A 22,614-nucleotide genomic window follows, 5' to 3' on the forward strand; every position below is an offset into this window, starting at 1 on the left:
GACCAGCTCCAGCAACCTCCCCATTTTTACAAGTAGCTGAGACTGTCAGGCTGAGTTCTGCTGAACATCCAGATGGTCTTAAGTTAAGGTGATTGAAAACTGGGGATGTCATGTGAGGCAGCGACTCTGTGTTTAACTCTCATGAAGCTGCCAAGTCCCTTAGCAACACTGATGGGTTCATTTGAACCACAGTTTTCATCTGGAAACTAGAAAGAGGGGGGGGTGTGGGCTCTTGGCTTATTTTGGTAAAACCAGTGACTTCTTTTCTTTATTCCCTGTTAGCAACACAGTGGGATCAGTGTACTAAAACCTAAAGGTATTATTCTTTTAAGAATCTGGGAAAGATCTTAACTTCATTGGAGGTTCTGTTTGTTTGGCTGGTGAGGAGGGAAGCTTTAGTGTGTCTGAAGTCAGGGTATTGCTTTTGTCTCTAGAAGAAGCTATAGGTGTGACTCAGGCTCTCGTGACACCACAATTGGATCTTCCTGCCTGCAAACAGTCCTAAGTGAGCACCTGCTGGTGTTATTGTGTCCAGGATCCAGTGTGTAATCAGCCAAATTGCTTTGCATGTGTCCTGCTTGTTCTGCTGTTTTGTCCAGGCCACTGTCCGAGATGGATGGGCATCAGACAGGGCTTTTGTGGGACCCAGAGTGGCTCTTACAGGAAGAGCAGCTTTAGCCCTTTCTCTTCTGTGAGATTGCAGTGATTTATACCAGAACTCAAACATGGATTTTTTCTGGCTAACTTCATACATTTCTTGTGCCATTTCACAGGAGTAAGCTGACTTTTGTCCGGACATAATACTGCTAAAAACCTTTGTTTTTCTAGGAAGCAGGATCTTCTGTCTCCTAACTTGGGAGAAAAAACCCCACATTATTTTGCATGTGCAGTACTAGGTGCCTGTTTCAGTCCGGTGACAGCATTGAAATGTCATCGAAATGAGCATATGATGTGTATGTGGCCTTTGTGTTGTGCAGTAACACGGTGCTTCTTTGCTTTTGTTTCCTGAATAGGGAAGAGGACAAGAACATTTTTGATTACTGCAGAGAAAACAACATTGACTATGTAACCAAAGCCATTCAATCAAAAAAAGTGGATGTGAACGTCACAGATGAAGAGGTATGGAGAAAAAGGAACCATTAATCTTTTAACTGTGTTGTGTATTAATTCAGTGCTACTTCTTTTTAAAATTCCCTAGTTGGGTTTGTTATAACAAGGTACTGTAACAGTTGGACAAACACTTGGTCATTGAGACAGGGATAATCTATTGGAAAACAGCTTTCCACTGGATTTCTAGTAGTGTGTGGATGTAGTAACTGTAATGCTTTAGCATATCAGAAGCTTAATTTCTACGTTATTTTCAGCAGCCACTTGCAGAATAAGATCTCCTGAATACTTCCTTTTCCCCACTTTGTATACTAAATATGGTCAAACAGAGTTAGGAAGTGAGGGAAATGGGGTTTTTTTTGGCTGATGACCTGTGTTCAGGCTTGAAGTAGGATTTCTGTCATGCCACCAGCTTTTCATCATTCCCAGGCGGAGAGCAAATGAGTGACACTGGCTTTCCAGCTTCACAAAAATAATGACATCATCAGGTCTTTCTCTCCTCACCAAACTCAAAACACCATTTCTCCACAGGGAGATAATACAGATGTTGCCAGAAACTCCCAAGAAAAAGCTGTGTCTAAAACTGTGGATTGGCTTGATCTTTTTCTTGGTAAGAGCAACTGTCCCGGTGTGGACAGTTTCGTGTTAATCCTTCAGGAACTGTGGCTGTACCAAGTTTGTCACCTTGGTTTCTGTGCTTGCACACTGCCACCTATCCCTGCTCCTGGTCCAGCCTGTGCACAGCTCTTTTTGCCCACAGCCTTCCAGCACGTTGTGTTGTGGTGAACAGATGAAGTGCTTAGACATTCATAGACTGAGACGCCACAAATTCAGTTGGGTTCTCCTGTAGCTCTAAGCAGATTTCTGCCCTCTGAGCCATGACAGCCCCGGCTGGGGCTCTGAATGCTGATGGCAGGGCCTTTTATTATTAATCAGGAATTCATGTGAATTAATTTTCAGAGGAGAGGAGGGAGGGTGTTCACGATCAGGGTTGGAATTTCACATCATAAATTCAATGAACTGAAACTGTCGTGTGCCACACAGTCACTACTACAGCACCGGTCCTGAGCTCCATCCCTCCTCCTGCTGATCACAGGCTACAGAAGGGAATGTCCAGGGCAGTCCCACAGAATACAGCTGCAGTGCTTTCATTAAAAAAGAGCTCATTTTTAGGATCACACACTTGCAATAAGTGTATAATAATGTCATGTTACCATTGCTTTGTTCCCACTGGCAAGGTGCTCTTTTGTGGTGAGCAACATTCAGAAGCTGGTGCCTTCCTTGCTGTTCAAGCAACAAATGGGCTTGTTTTCAGCCAAAGAAGGTTTGATTTAAAAAAAAAAAATATTTTGTGAAAGATAGCTGAAATATCTAAACTACGTAAATGTTTTAAGCCAGATCTGAAAACCGCCAGGTGACACATCCTTCTTGGGAATTATCCATGAGTCCTGATGTAAGAGAAGTTCTATTTCTAATGGATAATCCTGTTGCTAATGGATATTAGCACATGACTATTGCAGAGTAGGGAATTGCTTCAGCAAAGGCAGGAGCCAAAAGCACCTGCCTACTGGTGAAGGGCTCGTGGGATGTGACACTAGTGCAGAATTCCCCCATACATGAAATTCTCACAGCTTCAACAATTTTGGTTTACCCCAGCAAATGTGCAAATAGGGAAGTGACAACCTTTTTTTTTTGGCAAGTGCTGGCTTCTTTAGGCTAACCCTAACTGGTCCAAAAAAACCAAAAAATAGCATACCAGAAACAAAAATCTGAAAGAAATACTTATTTCCTGATATGTTAAGGAGCTGAAACCATTACCAGTGTTGTTTGGTATCCAAACATGTTCTTCCCAATCTGGAGGGTAACTTATTTTCCAATATCATGCAGGTTGATTGAAGTTTTAGAACCCCTTTTAGACTAGAGATATCCCAGACCGAGCCTTTCGTAGAGTGAAGTGTGTGCAAGCATAATCTTGTCATTTTTATTAACTATTTTAGTGTTACTGTGTAAATACATCCTGCTGTATCTAAAAGCTGCCTCACCTGGCCTCTGAACATAACTCACAGTGTCAATCCTTTGATTTAAATACCTATAAATTTAAAATGGCACAGGGATACATACGAAGAGTTAACTTGTAATGAAACAAAATCTACTGAAGCACCAAATAGGCTCGTGCTAAGCTGCAAAGACACGGCTCAGCCTTGCCTTGAACAATAAAGACCTGGCTGAGGTTGTAGGGTGTTTAGATTTTATTTTTATGTGATGTGTTAATACTGCATCTACTAGTACCCCCCTCATTTTGTGCAAACCTGAAATAAGTCAGCGAAAGGAGAAAAGAAATCAAGAATTAAAATATAAAGTGGGGATGAGCCAACTGACTCGAAGCAAAAGGATTTCAGAAAGGGGTTTAGAGAGATGCACTTGGAAACTTTCAAAGCATCAGTGGTCTTCTCCCCACAAGACATAAAGCTCTTCATGTACAGCATTCAGGCCAGCATACCTGCTAACAGTTTGGATATAATAGACTTCAATTTGGAATTAAACAAAGAATATAATGACAGTAATCATGTACAAGCTTCCATTTACTGTGTCTAAATTGCCCAGAGTTCAACAGAATAGCTTGCATTCACTTATAAGTAGCACAGACTAAAGCAACCTGTTTCCCTTGCATATGTCAGCAGGACTAATGGCATAAGAAATGTCCTGTGGCTGTGAAGTCGCCCCAGGCACATCCTGGGAGTGTGGCTCACTTGCTGCCTTTTCGAGAACAGTGTTTTTTCACCTTCTAACAAACCAGGAGCTGCTCAAAGGCAGAGATGAATTGCTTGTGTAATTTGTGCCAAGGACTGTGGAGTTTGTAGCTAGATAATTTTTTTTTAATTGTTGGATAAATCCCAGTAAACAAACATGTTACCTGTGTGCAGTGTTTTAAGTCCTTGCCAAAACTTTAATGAGAGGCATCTGACAAGTTGCTCGCTTAGTCCCCAGTCCCCGTGCTTTTGAGACAGCAAGTGCCAAATTGGTGCCAGCCTGCCAAGGAAAGGACAGGGGAAAAAATGAATTTGAAGAAGAATCACATACTTCTGGATTTACAGGCTTGCTCCCATTAGAGAAACTTCACCAGACATTTGAGAGCTCTGAAAGGGATTCACTTCCAAATCAAGTTTACCTGTATCATTGCAACAACAGCCCTTCCATTCACTGTTTCTGCTGTCACAGAGGGATGCAGTCATTCTATCTAGATAGATATCTATCTCTTCTTAATTACTGCTAATAAAACACTTGCCACACGTTAGAGTGGCTCACTGCTATACAGCCATTACTGCTGCAAACATCGTGCCTAGAAGTATAGCTTAATATTGTAGCACATCCATTCGGTTTGGCTTTGTTCTCCCCTTTCTGTGCTCTGGCTAATTGATGTGAAAATCATTCCCATCCATTTGTCTGCCGAGACTCGGTATATCGGAGACAAATCCCTGTCCTGTGCTTTGTTTGTGAACACCCTGTGACTTGGAGCTGAGCAGAATTGATGTGCTGTTGGCTTGAGAAGCTGCTGCAGAAGCTGGCCAAGCTGGCAGCGGTTAGCCAGGCAAAGCACAGAAGATTTAAGAGGCAGGGTTAGTGCAGTGGGGCTATTTTTATGCTTTTTTTTTTATTAAATACTTCAAAGGCTGGGGGAAATGCATCCTCTCAAGTAACTTCTGCAACAACTGTCGTGTTTGAATTGCAAGGAGGGAGTACCTTGGTGTTTGATTGCGTCTAGTCAAGACCTCACTGCTGCAGTTCTTCCCTACGTGAAATTATTCATGTTGCTCTGAATCTCTCGCTGCTTAATGAAACAGCCATGTGGGAATTGTTTTGGGAAGGCTCAATCTGTGGCTCTTAAGATTTCTGCCATGTTATTTAAACACACAAGCACATGTTATGTGCTGATCCAAAGCAGCAGCTGTGTGGACTAAAGAATTTTGCAGCATTCAGAGGTGATATCCATGCTATACAAAAGGCTGGACTGTAAATTCAGTTTAAGTTTCTTATCCCTAAGGCTTATTTTAAGGAAGACATGAGAAACAAATAGACTTTGTAGCTGTATAGTTGCCTAAGTACATTAGCTAGAACTGTTGATTGTTGTTAATTTGCCTGATGCTATGCAAACAGTAGTGAATATTATCTAGTTTTCATAGAATCATTAAGGTTGAAGAAGACCTCTAAGATCATAGAGTTCAACTGTTTTAAATACAAATGCTTTTTGTTACGCAGTAAGTATGTTGAGATTCTTCTGCAGGTGTCTTTACTCCCACATCTCATGGTGTGCTCTTGCACAGGAGGTCTCCAAAGTCCCTTACACCCTGTGTCGAGGGCGTGGCTGCGAGGATGCAGACATTTCTTGGGTGGAACATGTCAGCTATTTAATAGTGCACAATTACAATGCAGAGCCATTTAAGGCACTAATTAGAAAATACTGTATCCATTTAGAATTGCAGAGAAAATATATAGGTAAGCAGAGTGTAATTACCCAAAGTGGAGTTGGCCCAAGGCTTGAAATCCATACTCCTGCAAATAGCACAAGGAGATTTTTAATGACTGTAGATGATCAGGCTTCAGGTTTTTGTCTTGTTCAAAAGGCAGCATGTGCAGCAGAACCAGCCTTCCAGTGTCATGGGCAAGACCAGCTGCACAGTGCTGTGGTACCCCTGAGCTGTCAGAATTAACTGCTGGTTTCCCTTTATTGGTCTCAGCCAAGTTCAGCACCAATAAAATGAGATTCTGCTTGTCCAGAGACAAAAGCAAACCAACTTATTATAGCCACTAATCTGTAACGTTAATTTTGATTAAAAATATAGAAATGCCTTATTATATCATGTAATTGCACAGTAATTACACTTGTGTAATTATGGTATTGTTCCTCTACACATATATAAAGAAACTGAAATCATCTGTTGAAGTATTTATTGCTATTATACATATTGCACATAGTGCTTCTTTCTTTCGACATAAACATCTGTGGCACGAAAAAAGTTGGTATTTGTCCAACTGAAATCCTAAGTCTTAAGTAATTACCAGTCCAGAGGTGAGTTAAGGATGCTAAACATGAATTAAGGATCTTTCCATGTTTACCAGTTGTTTTAAATTGTACTCTTTCCCCCTTGTAGACTTCAATAGTGGCATTGAGTGCAAGAACATTAATCATTAAATGGCCCATGGATGTCATCAGTGCTTCCATAGAAAGTCACTGTCAGAAAATTCATTGTAATTCAAGGTTAATTAGTGTAACATTAAAATTATGTGTTACAAAAATTAATTACTTACTGGGTCAAAACGTGTGCATTTCCTGACTCAAAATCGTGTTCTACCTCTGCTGCTCTGCCCAAGAACATCCAGCAGAAGCAGCGTGGGCTTTGATCACAGGTGTCTTCTGCCCCTCCTGCTTTCTGGCACCGTGGCTAGGAAATTTGGCTCACAGTCCCCATTAGCAGATAAATGAGTTGCTCACCTTGTTCCTCACTGCTCTGTCAAGAGATTTATAACCAGGCATGGGCTAATTTAACTGATTTCATCTGTGAGGGTCTGTGACTGTTTTCTGTGGCCTACTGGAAAACACAGGTCAGTCTGATGGTGTCACAACTTGTGGGGTGTGATTCCTGGTTATCTGTAGGGTGATTTCCAAGTTTTCCCCTGCGAACCAGGAGAGCCTAATAGGAACAGTAAGTATAATTTACCACGTGTGCGTAGTAAACAAAGAAGAAAATCTATCTCAGACTACTTTGATCTCCCTTTCTCAGGGGTCCTAAGCTTCTTCCCATATCTTTAGCAGGCAGGGTGATCTGTACTTCCATTGTATCCCTTCCCATGGTGGCAGACAACTGTAGAAAGCGGATGGGAAGAAAACTGCAAAGGTCTGGGAGGGGGCAGAGGCATGGGTGCAGCAGCCCATGTTGCAGAGCTGAGAGGGGACAATTGTGGGTGATGCCTGCCCAGCTGCCCAGTTTTAATCTTCTCTTGCAGCAGAGGCAGGACCTGTGGGTTAAGTGCTTTGGACCTGCCAGAGGAATGAGCTTTTGGGAACTTGGCATCCAGGTGACTTAGGCAGCATTGAAAATCCTATCCTTATTGTGTAAGTCGTTGCTCCCAGAAAAGTCAGAGGTGCCAAAATCCCAAATCTGTACAGGAAAAAAAATCATGTCATGGCTCCCGTGTTTCATGCTTTCCTGCTTTTCCCCTCTAAGTTTTTTGCTGGCTTGTGGGCTTAGTGCTAAATTAATGAAAAATTGAACTGTGTGTCACTTTTCACTTTTCTAGCATTATTTTTAAGTTCAAATCACAAAGAATAATAAGCTGCATACTAATATTATTTTTTTACTTTTTCTTTTAACTCTGTGTTAATTTGGTTATCGGTGCTCAATACTTATTAGCAAGACTGATTCTCCGTGGGGTTTTTTGCCTGGCTTTGTTAATTTTTCTCCTGGATGTTGCAGGGCCGGGCTCTGCTCCACTGGGCATGTGACAGAGGACACAAGGAGCTGGTTTCAGCACTGTTACAGCACTCTGCTGATGTCAACATCCAGGTAAGAAAGGAATACAAAGTTGAATTTGATCGATGTGTTACAGAGCCTCCTGACCAAATGTTTCGCTTGAAGCTGAATTCTTCCAAAACTCCATAGCAAGTTTTCTCAGGGTACTTATCACAGAAAAGCTGCTCAGCTCTGGTGAAACCCCACGTGCAGTGCTGCCTCCAGCTCTGGGTCCAGTTGGAGCCAGTCCGGGGGAGGCCACCAAGATGATCACAGGGATGGAGCACCTCTGCTATGAGGAAAGGCTGAGAGAGTTGGGATTGCTCAGCCTGGGGTAGGGAAGGCTTTGGAGTGACCTAACTGGGACCTCCCAGTACCTGAAGGGATCCTGCAAGAAAGGTGGAGAGGGACTATTTACAAGAGCCTGGAGTGACAGGACAAGGGGGAATGACTTCACGCTGACAGAGAGCAGGGTTAGATTAGATATCAGGAAAAAATTCCTCCCTGTGAGGTTGGTGAGGCCCTGGCCCAGATTGCCCAGAGAAGCTGTGGCTGCCCCATCCCTGGAAGTGTTCAAGGCCAAGTTGGACAGGGCTTGGAGCAACCTGGGCTAGTGTAAGGTGTTCCTGCTCATGGCAGGGGTGTTGGAACAAGATGATCTTTAATGTCCTTTCCAACCCAAACTATTCTATGATTCTATTATACGAACATCCAAAAAGGTAGCCTGGGAAAAATACAGAATTTTTAGCCACCACAGTTTACCACCATACATCTGAGCTTAGCTAGCAGCAGTTTTAGGGTACCTGAATAGCCCAGGTTTTGTCCTACACTGGTTCAGCAACTGCTTTGCAAGTGGTTCCTTCCAGCCAGCCAGCTTGGGTCTGTCTGTACCCATGAGTCAGTGCTCCCAGTTTTGTCAGCTTGGTGCAATTAAGGGCTGACTTGTGTAGATTTGGTTGTGTTGGGAAATAATTGTCTCATGTATTTCTGTGAAATTATGATTGACTGCTCTTTACCTGCGTGGCTCTTATTGGCTCTGCTCTCCTGCCCACAAATAGCGGTGTTGGTACTTAGACACACATGAAATTGTTGTAAAAAAAGGTCTGTTTTGCCCTTTCCTGGGCAGAATTGGTGCTGGGATGGTATGAGGAAGGACAGCTCTGTGGCAGCTGGTGACAAACATATGTTCATGCTTAGATCTCCGGGGTTTTGGTTTTAATGGATTTTACAGGAGTTTTTTCCTTACATAGAAGAGGGGCAGTGAAGCCAGTACGAAGGGAGGCTTTGCATACCCTGTCCATCACCCTTCAGTCAGATCTTGTGAGCAATGTGTTGGATACATACAGGAACAGCTTTGCACTGAAACTACAGAGAAGTTGGATCAGCCTGTTCCCTCACCCTGGCATCCTGGAGATGGTTTTGGGCTCTGTCTGAAACATCTCTTCCCTTTGACACCTGTCTCATTCCTTTGGAGGTAAAGTCTGACTCTTAGAAGAAAAGACAGAAGGGAGAATCATCATAATTTTTTTCCCTGAGCATTCATTTTTCTCTTAAATTCTTCTCTTTTTTCTTTTTGATGCATTGCACATGTTCTAACCAGATTATTTTTGGCCAGTAACAAAAGGTTAATAATAGCCATAAAAAGAAAATCAATCTTTGATATTTTTTTCCCCCATCGAGGTAATAAAGGAGAATTTTTTATAAAGGTCTCTGTTTGCAAGTGGGTGTGTTCCCAGAGAAAGCAGACACGTTTTTATTCTCAGCCATATATAAATTGCAATAACATTTCAAGACTTTGTGACTTAATGTTTATTTCTTTTTTTTATTATTAATTTTATTTTAACCTTTACCCTGTAAGAATTCACATCCAAAGCAAGAGCAGGAGGAATTTTAAGATCAACCAGAAGAAAAAGGGAGAGGGAGAAACTCTGGCTTCCTAACAGGCCATAAACACTGCAGTACCTGCTATTACACATTACCAAATCAGTTAATGTGTAGGCTGTAAAGAACAGTGGGTTAAGTGTGAGGGAATCTCTGGTGACTCGAATCTATTATTTCAGAGCAATGTGCTCTCAGCAGAGGTTCCCTTCACACCTCTGTCCCAGCAACAATTCCCATCCACCCCTCCTGGTCTTTGGTTGTTCTTCTGTCTTGTTCAGTTTTGCAGCAGCACCTATGTGCAGGCAGCATAAGAGATCAAGAATAAATTAGGGATTAGGAAGGTTATGAGCAGGTAGCGAAGGAGAGAAATGTTATAGACCAATTTTTTTTTTAATTGCCTGTGTTTTAGTATGCTTCTAAAAAGTTAGTCAAACAGCATGACAGATTTATGCTCTCTTCCATTACCTTTTTAATAAATGTTCTTCCATCTTGGCTCTCTTGGAGTGTGCTAAAGGATTTAGCTGCCCTAAGCAAACAATGACAGTAGTGCTCTGATAGGTGACCTGGAGCAAGTCAGACCAGTTCACTGTGCCTGTAGATTTGCCTTAATACCTTTTTGCTGCCTTATTTTAGTTACCTTTGTGTTATCTATTGTCAAAGTACTGCAGTCTCTGGATCAAGAGGGTCTGCAAGTGTCAACTTATTACTCTTTACTGATAAACAGACAGGTTGGGAGCAGGAGGAGAGGTCTCCTCATTCCTGCTCATTCCTGTAGTGTGCTCAAAACCACTTTAATTCTGGAAATAACCCCACGGCCCAAGACTGCAGTGGTCCAGCCCCTGTGCTTTTTGTTTTTCAGCAGTGCTGCTGCAGTTTCCAAAGGGTGGTTCACTAATGTCACTGAAAAGCTGCAGCCATTGAATTCTCTGGTTGTTCATAATTAGCTCTAATAGCACGTTTGAAAAGAGGTGGTAAAGCGATTGCCATGGGCGAGGGGATACAGAAAGGCAACAGGCTGCTCTGCTTTGTTGAAAAGGGGCATTTGTGTAATTGAATTACCTAAATCTTCAGAGCCAGAGGCCGTGTCAAAGTGGGTGGTGGGATGGTATTTTGGAGCCGAGTCTGAGAACAACCTTCTTCCACTGGAAATGTTTGCCTTAAATGGAATATGTTCATAACATAACAGTTATGAAGGAGCTCAGCAACGTGATTATAATTTTCATTTCTAGCTTTAAAACACATGAAGACACAAGTTTTCCTTGCAGAGGATGAGCAAAATTGGAACATCTTTTTCCCCTAGCGAGTTTTTCCTTGTAGTGTTTTCTCTGGCCTTGGGAAGGAGATTTTCTGGGATCAAGGGAGGCACTGAATGCGAGCTGTGCAGAGCTGCACCCCAGCCGCTGTGCCATGATATCCTCAGCATTCCCTGTGCCTGGAGCAGCAAGTTGGCCTGGTCAGAGTCCTTATTTTATAGCATCATGGAATGGTTTGGGTTGCAAGAGACCTTAAAGATCATCTATTTGTCCTCAGTTTTCTCTGGTGCTGCAGTGCCAGTGCAGAGGAGACAGCAGAAGTCTCCTGGGTGTGAGGTGCTGCTCAACCAGCTTCAGAGAAGCTCCTTTAGTGTGTTTGGGGGGATGTTTAGGCACAGTTCAGGCTGCTTCACTGCTCTGAGGTGGAAGGGTCCTCTTGGGGCAGGGTCTGGACACCACTTCCTGCAACAGCAACGCAGGTAAGGGGGCTCAAAAAGGAGAGTTCTGTGCCCTGGTGCCAAGGCCCCACGTGATTGCTCATCCTACTCAGGGTATAGGGGGGGGTGTATATATATATATATATGTATATATCTACTGCAGGTATACAAATTGCTAGTACAGGTCTAAGGAAGATGAAGAACATCACCATACAATAATTGTCCAATGAGAGAGAAAAGGACAAATAGCATCTCCCACTTGTAATGTCAAAACAGTAGACCACAGACTCTCCTCCTGGACTTGCTGTGGCTGCACTTTGTTCCATTTGTGGGCACTCCTTACTCCAAAATAGTAATCCATGGGTTCAAGGCGTGCCTTTGGGAATGCACAGGAAACTCTCCTGGAGTGGTTGCCACAGCTGAGCTTACTCTGATAAAGCTTTTCAAGCCTATCTGGCCATGCAAGCAAGTCTTAAATACTGTTCATTGTCAGTGGAACTGTACCACTTGACACACAGGATAATTAAGGGCTGTGTACATATCTGTGTGCTAGAGCAGCTGAGTCAAAATTGTATCTAGATATTTTATGATTTTTAAACTGCATCATTGTGCAGTTATCAATGTTATGGTAATAATTTTCTATGCTTTCAGTTTTTTTTCTGAAAGGAAGAAAAAGGCTATAACTGATGTTGAGTTTTTATTTGCTGACTTTTCACTTTCCTCGTAAAGGTGCAAAGCACTGCACTGAGACTTTAAACCTCTTGCCAGCAAGTTCCCAGTGGTCATCCATGGACCCTCAGAGGTTTGAGAGGGAAACTTGAGACCAAAGCTGAAAATCATCAGGTTAGGAAATCTCTTGCTAGTGTATGTGGATTTTATTTTTATTCATACATATACAGCAGTAATTTTGGTGAAAAGCATCTAGTGTCTGTGATGTCTGCAGAGAGCATTGGTGGATTTTTGGTGACAGTGTTGGATTTTTGTCTTGTACCAATTCGTGCAAAACTACCCAGTCATATTTATTCACTGAAGTGATGCTTGTCAACATGGTATTTTGAGTTAGATGGATTTTGTTGTTGTTGTTGTTGTTGTTTTCTAAAAGACAAAAAAAGCAGGAGGAGCGTGGTTGTCTCCCCAGGTTGTCTTTTTTCCCATTTCCCTGCCACACACGTCTAGGAAGACAGCAGCTTCCCTCCTCTGTTTGCAGCTAAGACACTGTTGAGTCAGAGGGCTCCTGGAGACGGGAACATGTAGCAGCCATCCCTTGTAATACCTTCACTCACGTCCTCGTTGGGGATTTAAAAAAAAGAAAAAAACCTTTTCAAATGAAGACAATACAAACATAATAAGTGGCAGGGAAGGTTCATCTCCCTCATGACTCAATCCCTCTCAAACAACATTATTATTGACTGGCCTATTGGTTGCCAAAAAGGAAAATCAATTGTACCAGAAGTAGTTGCTGGGCCACAGATCACGGTACTAACCCAGCGGAGACAGGTTGATTTTTATCAACTATCCAAAGACTAATTTCCACCATTAGCTAGAAATGAAGTAGAAATTATGGATATGTCGAAGATTGCTAAGATTGGTGTTCTGTTGGTTTTGTTTTATTTGTATGTTTTTACTGTTTTCCTGCCTGACTCTTAAAGGGATTGCATCTGAATAGGATGAAAAAGAGCAAGGAATAGTCAGGCTTGCCTGCCTCTTTTTTGTTCTTTTCAGCCTTGTTAATTTGGATTTCACAGTAAAAATACAAACTGCTTCAGTCTTTGCACTGGGAGTTGGGTTTTGGAGGCGTTGCATAGACATTTAAAAATGATGCTGCTCTCAGTAAATGTGTGTCCCTTCCCTGCCTCCTGCACTGAATATGCATCATGCCCTCATGCTTCTGTGTCTGTAGGGAGATGAGGAATTTGATGTGGGCATCTCCACTGTTCTGACCGAGGACCAAAGGCCACAGGCTGTATCTACACATCTTTGCCCCTCCCCAGTGACGTGGGGGTGTGTCCATGCAGCCCACCACCCTTGCTGCAAGCTGGTGGGTGCAAACACCTTGGGGGTAGGATGCCAGCTGCCAAAGGTCTCTGCTGTTAGGACCATTCTCTGAGTCTCAACCTGGCTGAGATTAAATAGGAAAATGTCTGAGCCTTTTGCCCTTGCATTTAGTGTCACTAGTATCAGTTTCCCCCTAAATATACTAGAAGCCTGGCTCAGAAAGCCAGGAGGGACCCAGTCCTGTGTCTGATATTGCTGCAGAGGGTTTGCCTCTCAGCAAGCAAAGGATGTTGCAGGTGCTGCTGAACTGACCGCTATGTGGTAGGGAAGTACTGTGGCAAATGGATGAAAACACTAAACAAAGATGAAAAGCAAAGCAATAAGAGCAGATTTATTAACCACAGTAGTGTCCTTCTTCCCTTAGCCATCCCTTGTCCTGATCCCTGTCTCCATGTTTCCGTGTCAGCTTTGTCAAGCAGATCTCCAAAGACTCTGCAGGCTGTACCCCTTCAGTCTTGACACTGTTGCCAATGGGTGTGAAAGCCATTAGCCAAAAGAAAGGAGAGATCTGCTTAGTGACAGAGGGTAGCATTCTACATTAAAGCATTGACATGGTGCCAGTCACACAGTTATTACAAGTGGCACAGCTCCATGTCTCTCCTGCGGGTCTCTCTGTGGAATGTAGATTGGCAGCGGGTTGAATGTTAAATGGTCACCACTCAGCAGATGCTGATTTTACCTACTGGGAGAAAAGTCCCTTTCAGCAGAAACATTTGGAAAATATTTTCAGCTCTAAATATATGCCCGGAAAGGCAGAGATTTATCCCTGGTTTGCTCCTCAGCTTCTGAAGACACCTTAAGCCTCGTCAGCACGAACTGTAGGTTGTACAGATGTTCCCTTCAGCTTGTGCAGGCTGAGCTTTTTTGCATTGTTTCTTCCAATCTTCCAGCTTGATGTGTCCAGTCTTTGTTTCTTCTGCTCCCTGTAGACATATGAATCACTGCTTCGTGGCTGGTGCAGCAGAGCAGTTGGCACCCTTGCTCAGGCAGCACACGTTCAGTGTTGCCTGCAAAGCAGGTTTACCAGCCAGGAATGCTGCTGCAGGCTCCTGTGCTGTGCAAAACCGGGGTTGGAAAAGTGAAATCCAAGAGCTGGTCCTGAAAAACTTCGCAGTGGTCTTTGCTGCTCTACCCTCAAAATCCAAAGCTGCTTTCAGGGTAATGAAAATGCAGGGTTTAAAGCCGAGACTGAGGACAGCAGCATGTTTTAGTGGCTTACTGTGGGACTGTGTGGTTTGTGGGCATCACCTTGTACCGAGGGCTGTGCTGTGCAAAGGGAAGCACATCCCATGGCCAGTGCTGGTGCAGGAATGCAGTCTGGCAGAAGGCACATAGTTTTAGCTCAGAGAACATGAACCACCCTCTGCATCAGGGAGCCTTGTGCCTGATTCTATTCCTGAGCAGCACAGCTCTTCTGTGGTACAATCTCTGCTAATGCTCACAGTAGACAGAAGCCAGCAGCAGCAGTGAGCTTTGGGGTCAGTGCAGGTGGCACTATGGTGCTCTTGTGTGTTCTGGTTTCAGAGGATAAACTCCCTATTGTCTTCATATGTCCTTGCAGAGGCAGGAAAGAGCCTTACCTTGAATGCCTCCCTGCGAGGGCAAGGGATGATCCCAATGCCCCTTGGTCTTGGGGTCATCTTTGAAATAAGCACGTGTTAAAACACCTGTAATTCCTAAAGTCATTGTTGGAAATGCTTTAATCCCTCATTAAGGTGTTTGGTGAACTGCGCAAACAGGATACCACTGGCAGCCAAGCTGGTTCTTCAGGTGAGCACATCACCCTAGGAATGGTCTCTAATCACCCTAGGAATGGTCTCTAATCACCCTAGGAATGGTCTCTAGCCTTGCTTCATTTCCTATGGCCTTGATGTCACCTCTCCCTGCCAGAGGAACCACCTCTGCCAGTCAGCTCCTTTTCACTCGGGAGAGATGGTTCCTAGAACATCATCTTTTTAGTTCAGCCCCTTGGAAAAGCTTTCCCTGTTTTGAAGAGGTTAAATTCTGCTGCTCACCTTCTCCCTGAGGACGTTTCAATTTGAGAAAGCTTGGCTTTTCCTTTCCAAATGGAATTTTGTATTCATCTGTTGTCAGCAGTTGTCTCTTCCAGTTTCCTCTAAAAAAACTAAACCCCCCCTACACAACAAAAACCTACAAAAACCCAGTTCCAGTTGCATCACTGGGGCACCTGGAATTTGCAGTCTTTGGTGCAAAGTACTTTTTTTTAGTTTTCCTAAGATTTTTCTAGTGATTTAGATGTTGGGGCAGTAACTCTTTATGCTTACTTTGGTTAGATTTTGAGTAAGATTTTTAATGATTATAGCTGTCTCTTGGTTTCATGGATCGTAAGTGACAGAATGGCATTGAAAACGGAAAGCTGATTTAGGATGCTGCTGTCTCTCAGCTTGTACATGTTAATTCAGCATCCATGAGAGCAGTGTCAGTACACAAGACTTCCTAGCTTGGCATCGTGTCTCCAGTGGAAGAGTGAATGCTTAGGAGACAGAGTAAGGTAAGGATACAGTGATAATTTCATATATTTTCCCAGAGTCTGTGGCTTGGAGGCTTCCTGAACCATTATCTTTGCGCTCCTGGATTTTTCTTTGATAAATTTCTCTCATCCTTCTTTGGATTCCCAACCTTTTATGCCAGTGGGAGTTGTGTAGTTTAACTGTGCATTTGCTTTGCACTTGCCACAATCTTTCCACATGAGAGCCCATCGTTCTTGTGTAATGAGAAATAGTAATTGTTCCCCCAGTTACCTTTTCTGTCCTGCTTTTGACTTTATGGGTCTCCTTCATTCCCCTTGATCACTTCTTTTTCAGACTGAGGAGTTTCATCTATTTAATCCTACCCTATTTGGAAGCTGCTCAGTAACTTTGTTCCTTGTCAGTTCTTTGAGTCATTCCTAGTTCTTCCTTATTTCCATTCAGATGAAGAGAGCAGCACTTCTCCCAGTGCCCAAGCTGTAAGTGCAATATGAGCTTTAATGAAGCAATATAATGATGTTTTCTTATTTCCTCTTCTTTTCCCCCCCCCAAATGTCTCCTTGTTGTTTTGCCTTTTATTAACTACCACTGAGCTGGTGTTAAAGAGCTGTCTGTAGTAACTCATGATCTGTTTCCACAGAGGGAATAGCTAGTTCAGAGCCCATCGCTCTGGATTTAGACTGAAGATTGTTTTTTCACGTGTGCATTACTTGGTGTTTATCAGCACTGAATTTCACCTGCAGGTTTTTCACCCTGTCACCCTGAGATCCTTTTGCAGCATCTTACAGCCAGGTTCTGGTTTAACAGACTTGAATGCTTCACACTCAGCCTGCTTCCCCCGTTCACTTGTGTGGTTGAACAACCCAAGCCCTTGCAACAGGTCCCTCAAAGGCTCCAGTGATCACCAATAATTGTGCAAGCTGGCAGTTTATTGCTGTTCAATCTCTACTTCTGTGATCAGTTCTCAAGAAGTGCAAAGACCTTCCCTCTTGCTCTATGACAGCATCATTTAATAGCCTTTGGTGAGATGGAGTGTCCAAAGGCTTTTGGAGATCCATGTGGACAGGCATCCCCATAGCAGAAGTCTTGGTGGTGCTTGCCTGCATCAGGAAGCAAAGGCTGGTACCATCCTCCCTCTGCCTGTCACAGAAAAACTACTCAGTTGCTCCCTTTTGCAACAAAACAAGTAAATTCTATCCTTGAGTAACCTTCTAGTTTATCTAACAGACTAATGAACTGTCCCAACTTAGAATTCCAAGTGGAAATGAGTCTTCCACCCTCTTTCAACAAGGCTCAGCTTTGCTGGAATAAAGATTTCTTACAAAACAGAGGCCTGAACTTACACAAAGGTTGCGTTGAAGTTGTCTGTGGTATTTGTTCTCAGGTTAGGAGTTTGCTATCTGCAAGCTGGGTACCACTGTTGGAGGCACTGGTAAACTTGCATCATCCAAATCCGTTTCTGCTGTTCCAGCCAATTAAACATTAAAATGAGCATGACAAATAAGTGTTCCTTTATGGGTCAGTAGCTCCGTAGTATGGCTGTGACATGGCTGGCTGAGACAATCCATTTCATACAGGCCTGGGCAACCTGACATCTTTGGGTATGTAATTGCTTTTGTAGGGAAAGAGAAGCAATAAGGATAATGTAGCCATCAGGCCCTGACTCACTAGTTCGGAAACTTCCCCTTGCCAATCAAATTCCTTTGGTATTCAACCCGTCTTAGGCTCGTTCCAAAGGCATTATTGTGATGTCAGAAAATGTCCTGATGGATATATGCATTTTCTACAGTGTTAGATGTTACCTTCTGGAAGACACTTGGTTTTGTCCACCAGCCAATAAACTATCTGTACAGAGAGCCCTCAGTGCGCTCTTTATGGCAACAGACAGGCTTGTCTTGTCCCTCTCCCTCCCTCCCCCCTCCCCTATTAAATATTTTTTTTTTTCTCAGCACTATTAGATTATTAAATGCTTAATGACTATTGCATTCCTGCTAACTATACTTTTGATGAGCTGCAGTAATAAAACTTTGTAACAGCAAAGCGTGTGTCTGGTTCCTTTATAGGAAGGGCACATTTGGGGAGCTGAAGTAATGGGGGATAAAACTCAATTAATGAATAGAAATAAAAAGAAGTAAATGAGGTAATCAAACTCAGAGAAATTAGTATTGGCAGGCCCTGAATGATGCTCTTGGATGAACAATCTTTCAAAATCCTTCCTTGTATGCTGCTGCTGTCTCTTTATTTATTATTAAAATAACATGATCCATGAGGCGCTCGGGGTGACTCCCAGCCTAGCTAATTCTAATTAATCCAGTCAGGGAGAGCAGCAGGGTAAGTGGAGCAGTCTATCGGATTGAAATTCATAACTTAATTGAGGTCAAAGTCCCGGGTTGGGAGAACAAAAGTCTTTTGCTGGGACCAGGCAGATCAATAGCAATAAATATCTGGCTTGGATGCAAGTAGCTTATAGTGACGGATTATCTGACACTGGCCAGAGGTCTTGGTCTTGTTCAGGGCAAAGTCCTATGGCATCTACAGTGTAGGGTGACTTTTGCCAGTGTTCCCTCCAAAACCCTGAAGAACCCTTAAAGAGTTCATAGGAGCCACAGGAGAGGGATGCCCATAAAGAAGTCCATGTGAGTCATGCTGAAATTTGGATTTGGTTTCTCAAGGTGTGGGTGTCTCATCACTAGCACAAGGGCAAGTGTCACATTAGTGCTGATGGAGGCTGGAAGAAGTTGCTCAGGCTTACAGGAACTTGGAGCTAAATCACATCTTGTCCAGAGAAAGACCTTTAGGACTGGGGGAAGCTGAGCAGTGGATTGATGGGCTTTATGCCAAGTCTGTATTTATAGTGTGTTTACATAAGAGGAGAGAGGAAGGTTGGAAGAGGGAAGTGTAAATAATCATTGAGGTAGGTTTGTAGTGTGAGAGAAACCGGCAGAGGCAGATGCAGTTGCCTGTTCTTCAGAAAAGCAGCCACTGGCTCTGCTCTGACCTCCAAAATGTTGTGTTCAAAGGGATTTGCATGTGCTAATGATGGCTGGTTTCCCAAGCACTGCATGGCTTTGGGTGTTGACTGCAACACTGATCCTTTAACTCCTAAGCCAGGGAAGAAGCGTGAGGTCCTGGCCTGGGATCTGTGGCCTTGCACTGTGCACACAACCTTTGCTGAGAGTGGGCACTGAAATATTCATCAGTACCAGCAACTGAAGAAGCTTCTCTGAACTTTTAAATAAGCAGGTACTTCAGCTGGAGTTCAGTATTAAAATGCAATCTTCACCCAGCCTGTTATTAATGCAATGTTTATGCAGATTTGACTGTTCTGCTCATATCCTCTTTGCAGAGGACAAATACTGCTGTGGTCAGCATTCGATACATCCCTGATGGATGTTGTTCTGCCAATGCACTTCAACACAGCTTGGAAGAGAGATGGAAACCGCAGCTTGGACACAGCCAGTGACTTAGTTTGACATACCTGCTCCTCCCATTAACAGTGCATAAGTCTAAAGCATCTGTTCATGTCCAGCTTGCCAAAATTGTTCAAAAGATCTCTTCAGCTCCACGATTCAGATTAGAGGTGTAGGGCAAACGCCTTGGCTGGTCAGGTGTCAGGTTTTAACGTCTAGGTTTCTGCTGCATTGTTGGTGCACTCCTGCTTCATTCCTGCCCAGCCCAGACAAGAGCAAAACAGTTCCTGAGGCTGTTGAACAGCGCAAACAAAACTGCGTAGGCAGCTGTCATCAGGGGAAGAGCGGGGTTGAGTGATTTATTTTGTTATATAAAAACTAGCAGAAAAATCCAAGTGCTGAACAATTCACCACTTAACACTGAGATGTTTGTGAGCAACACATGTCCTGAATGTACAGAACTTTGAGATGGGTATTTTCCTTTAGCTTGAGTTACGGCTCTGCTAATGTTTAGGAGAAAAATAAATTAAAATAAGAATGTTACCGTTTTTTCCTCTTCATAGAGCCAAAACCTGTGATGCAGACCTGCTGTTTGAAATTTTCAGAACCAGCAACCGGTACCTTTAAAGTGCTTTGGCTAAACTTCGGACTCCCCCCACCTGGGAGTGGTAGTGTAGCCATAAAATTAAGTGGTAGCTTAGTTTTATTTATTAGTGAGAGAATTTGCTTTTTTTTTTTTTCAGCTGAGAGGAATAACAGAATCTGTCCATTCAAAGCTGGGTTACCACAGTTATATATGTTATTAAAAAAACATAGCAGTAAATGCCCAGATCTGTAGAGTCCCTGTGGATTCAGTGAGGAAATTCTCCTTATAGCTCTTTTCAGAATCGAGTTCAGGTTTCTAATTGTCCAGTTTTGCTACAGAATCCCGGCATGACCTTGAACGAGTCACTTGATTTCTTTCTGCCGTGGTTTCCCATTTGGGAAATGGTGGGGCAAATAATCGTTTTTTATCTCATGGATATAACAAGATTATAAAAATATGGTACTTTTAAGAACCTCAGAAAACTGATGAAATGAAATTAAACAGATCTTGCAGTCCAGATAAAATGAGATGAAACAAGCATGAAACTATTAGTGAAAGAAATGTTTCTTTATCTTCTACAAATAAAAATGCAAAGTGATTAAGTGGGTCTTTTCTAGCTATTAGCAATAGCAGCTCTAGCCAGCTGACTTCTGCCACCCTTGTAAATTAATTTGCAGGGTACAGTCCTGAATTTAGTATGCTCACAATAAATACCCCTAAAAATGTTGTCACCTTCTCTGATGCACGATATTACTGCCACCATAGTACTGCAATTACTTGCCCTGCAGATAAAAAGTGGCTGCTCTAAAGGAGATGCTCTAACATGACGGTTTGCAAATTTCTTTTAATTGATTTTTTCCCCCCCTGTGATATTTCCTTACTTTACTGTACATCCAGCAGTATTTTTGTGAGGCGAGGAAAGGAATGGGAATAGCATTAAAGGTTATTCTTATCCAGGACTGGTCTGGAGGTCTTGACATGTGCTTGACCTCAGCCAGTGGCCATGTTACCTCTGTGCAAAACATTCCAATTTACTTTTTCTCTTTTGGGTTTGGTTTTTTTTTTTAACTCATTTTAATCACGTTCAGACTGCACAGATGAAATCTGAGTCAGAAGCCAGGTCTGCCAAAGCTACCTGGTTCCCTCCTCTGTGATGCCCTATTCCTGCTGCTATTGTCAGGATATTTTCAAGCAGTGCTCACAGATTACATGTTAATTTGGCTTCTGAAGTGGTATGAAATTGAGCATTACACTTTGAATTCCAGTGGTCAAACTCTGAAGAGATTTGTAGAGTTACGGCTCAGCAATTGCAAATGATCAATTTTTCACAGCTTAATGACCAACTGCTTGTTTTTGGAATGCTGGGAAGTGATCACACACCCCCTTACCTCCAGTGCTAATTGCAGAGTAAAAGAGGTTAATTTAAACCATGAAGGCTGTTTCGATCTGGATGTTTCACAGCAGCAGGAAAGCTCAGAGCTGTGGTGACTTTAAATCATTCATTTCACTTCTCAGGTGGAAAAGTTAAGTGTGGACGTGGTCAGTTTGTACTCTTCAGCTGATACAAAACAACTTGCTAAGCCCAGTCACTTGGGATAAACCACGTGTAAAGATCATAAATATGTACTGAGTCGAAGATGGAAGATTATATAAATTAGTCATTTAGACCTGGTTTAAATCATTGGGTTTGTTGGGGGTTTTTGCCTGTCAGCTCAAGGGTTCCTCTTGTGCCTGTGTAAATTGTAAGTCCAGGCATCAAGCAAGAACAAAGACCATCCCTGTCCCAAAGAGATCATCTTGGCATCAGATGCAGTACAAGGGGTAGTGCAAATGGAAAAGCTGAGTGAATGGAAGTAAGAGAATAAAACAGAGATCAGCAGAAAAATGGCATTCTTGGCTCCTGGCTTCCCCAGGTGATGCCAGACAGCAGTGACACAGAGGGTCATGGCAGAAGAAGTCTTACTGAGGATTTAAAGGATGATAAGGTGTCATTACTGAGGACTTCTGACGAAGGATAAACACGTGAATTCCCCACTCAAGTCAATGGGACTTTTATTGGCATTTATCTTAGGGCTGAGTGTGTCCCTTGCTGTGATCAGTTAAAAAGAACTCTACAAGTGCTGCATTTTATCAAGTCCATTGGGAGAAAAAAGTCAGTTATGGGGAAAAGATTGGAGATTTTTCATAGAGAAAAAAAGAAAATTGCTTCATTTGCATAGGAATGTACACAGTTGTACCCCATGCAGAAAATGTTTCCTCCAGGGATAGGGTGGTTTAAAAGCACAGTCATCCAGCTGCAGAATTGGTTCTGATTCAAGCAGACACTGGCACAGCATTTTTGGATGGATGATGCTTTCAAACCTTGTGCCCAGCTACTGAAAACACCTGGTACGCTGCTGGTCTCCAGGATGTCATCTTCCACTTAAACATTGGAGTTTGCTCTTTCTAAACAGAGAATATCTGAGCAATATTCCCTAACTGGAGAAATGTTCCTCTAGATTTGCCAGCCACAGCCCATCTTGTGGCTGCTTGTTGGCTTCTACGGTGGCATCCTGCATCGTCAAATAGCATATAAACATCCAGCTTGGTGCTTTTCTATCCTCATTTGGTCTTTGAGACACTTGGTTTGTAGCTGGTGCTAAACTCCAGTGGGTCAGCTGTGTGTCCTGGGAATCTGAAGATGCAGCAAGCCACAGATGGTCCGAGAGATCAGAAATATAAGATTATGTCGGGGGTGTCTGGTGTGCTTTTAGCAACGCTCCTCATTTCCCAAATACAAGCAGATTAGTGGTTCCTTTATCGTGCTGGCTTTCTGTGTGTTAGGCAGGAAAGGTTGCTGCAGCTCTGGAGAAGGAAGAAGGCAGGAAAAAAAGGAGGGTTTTGCCAT

General features: G+C 43.0%; 1 protein-coding gene across 1 annotated transcript in view; it reads left to right on the forward strand.

The window, feature by feature from the left end:
* Positions 1-22,614, forward strand: part of ACBD6 (acyl-CoA binding domain containing 6) — an 83,194-nt gene that overhangs the window by 34,828 nt on the left and 25,752 nt on the right. Inside the window, exons 5-6 of the mRNA XM_017815938.1 lie at positions 1,014-1,119; positions 7,581-7,670. Coding sequence (XP_017671427.1) covers positions 1,014-1,119; positions 7,581-7,670 — 196 coding nt within the window. The remainder of the gene's footprint in view (positions 1-1,013; positions 1,120-7,580; positions 7,671-22,614) is intronic.

This window comes from Lepidothrix coronata, unplaced genomic scaffold (genome assembly GCF_001604755.1).
Source record: "Lepidothrix coronata isolate B3197 unplaced genomic scaffold, Lepidothrix_coronata-1.0 Scaffold52, whole genome shotgun sequence".
NCBI classification, from domain to species: Eukaryota; Metazoa; Chordata; class Aves; order Passeriformes; family Pipridae; genus Lepidothrix; species Lepidothrix coronata.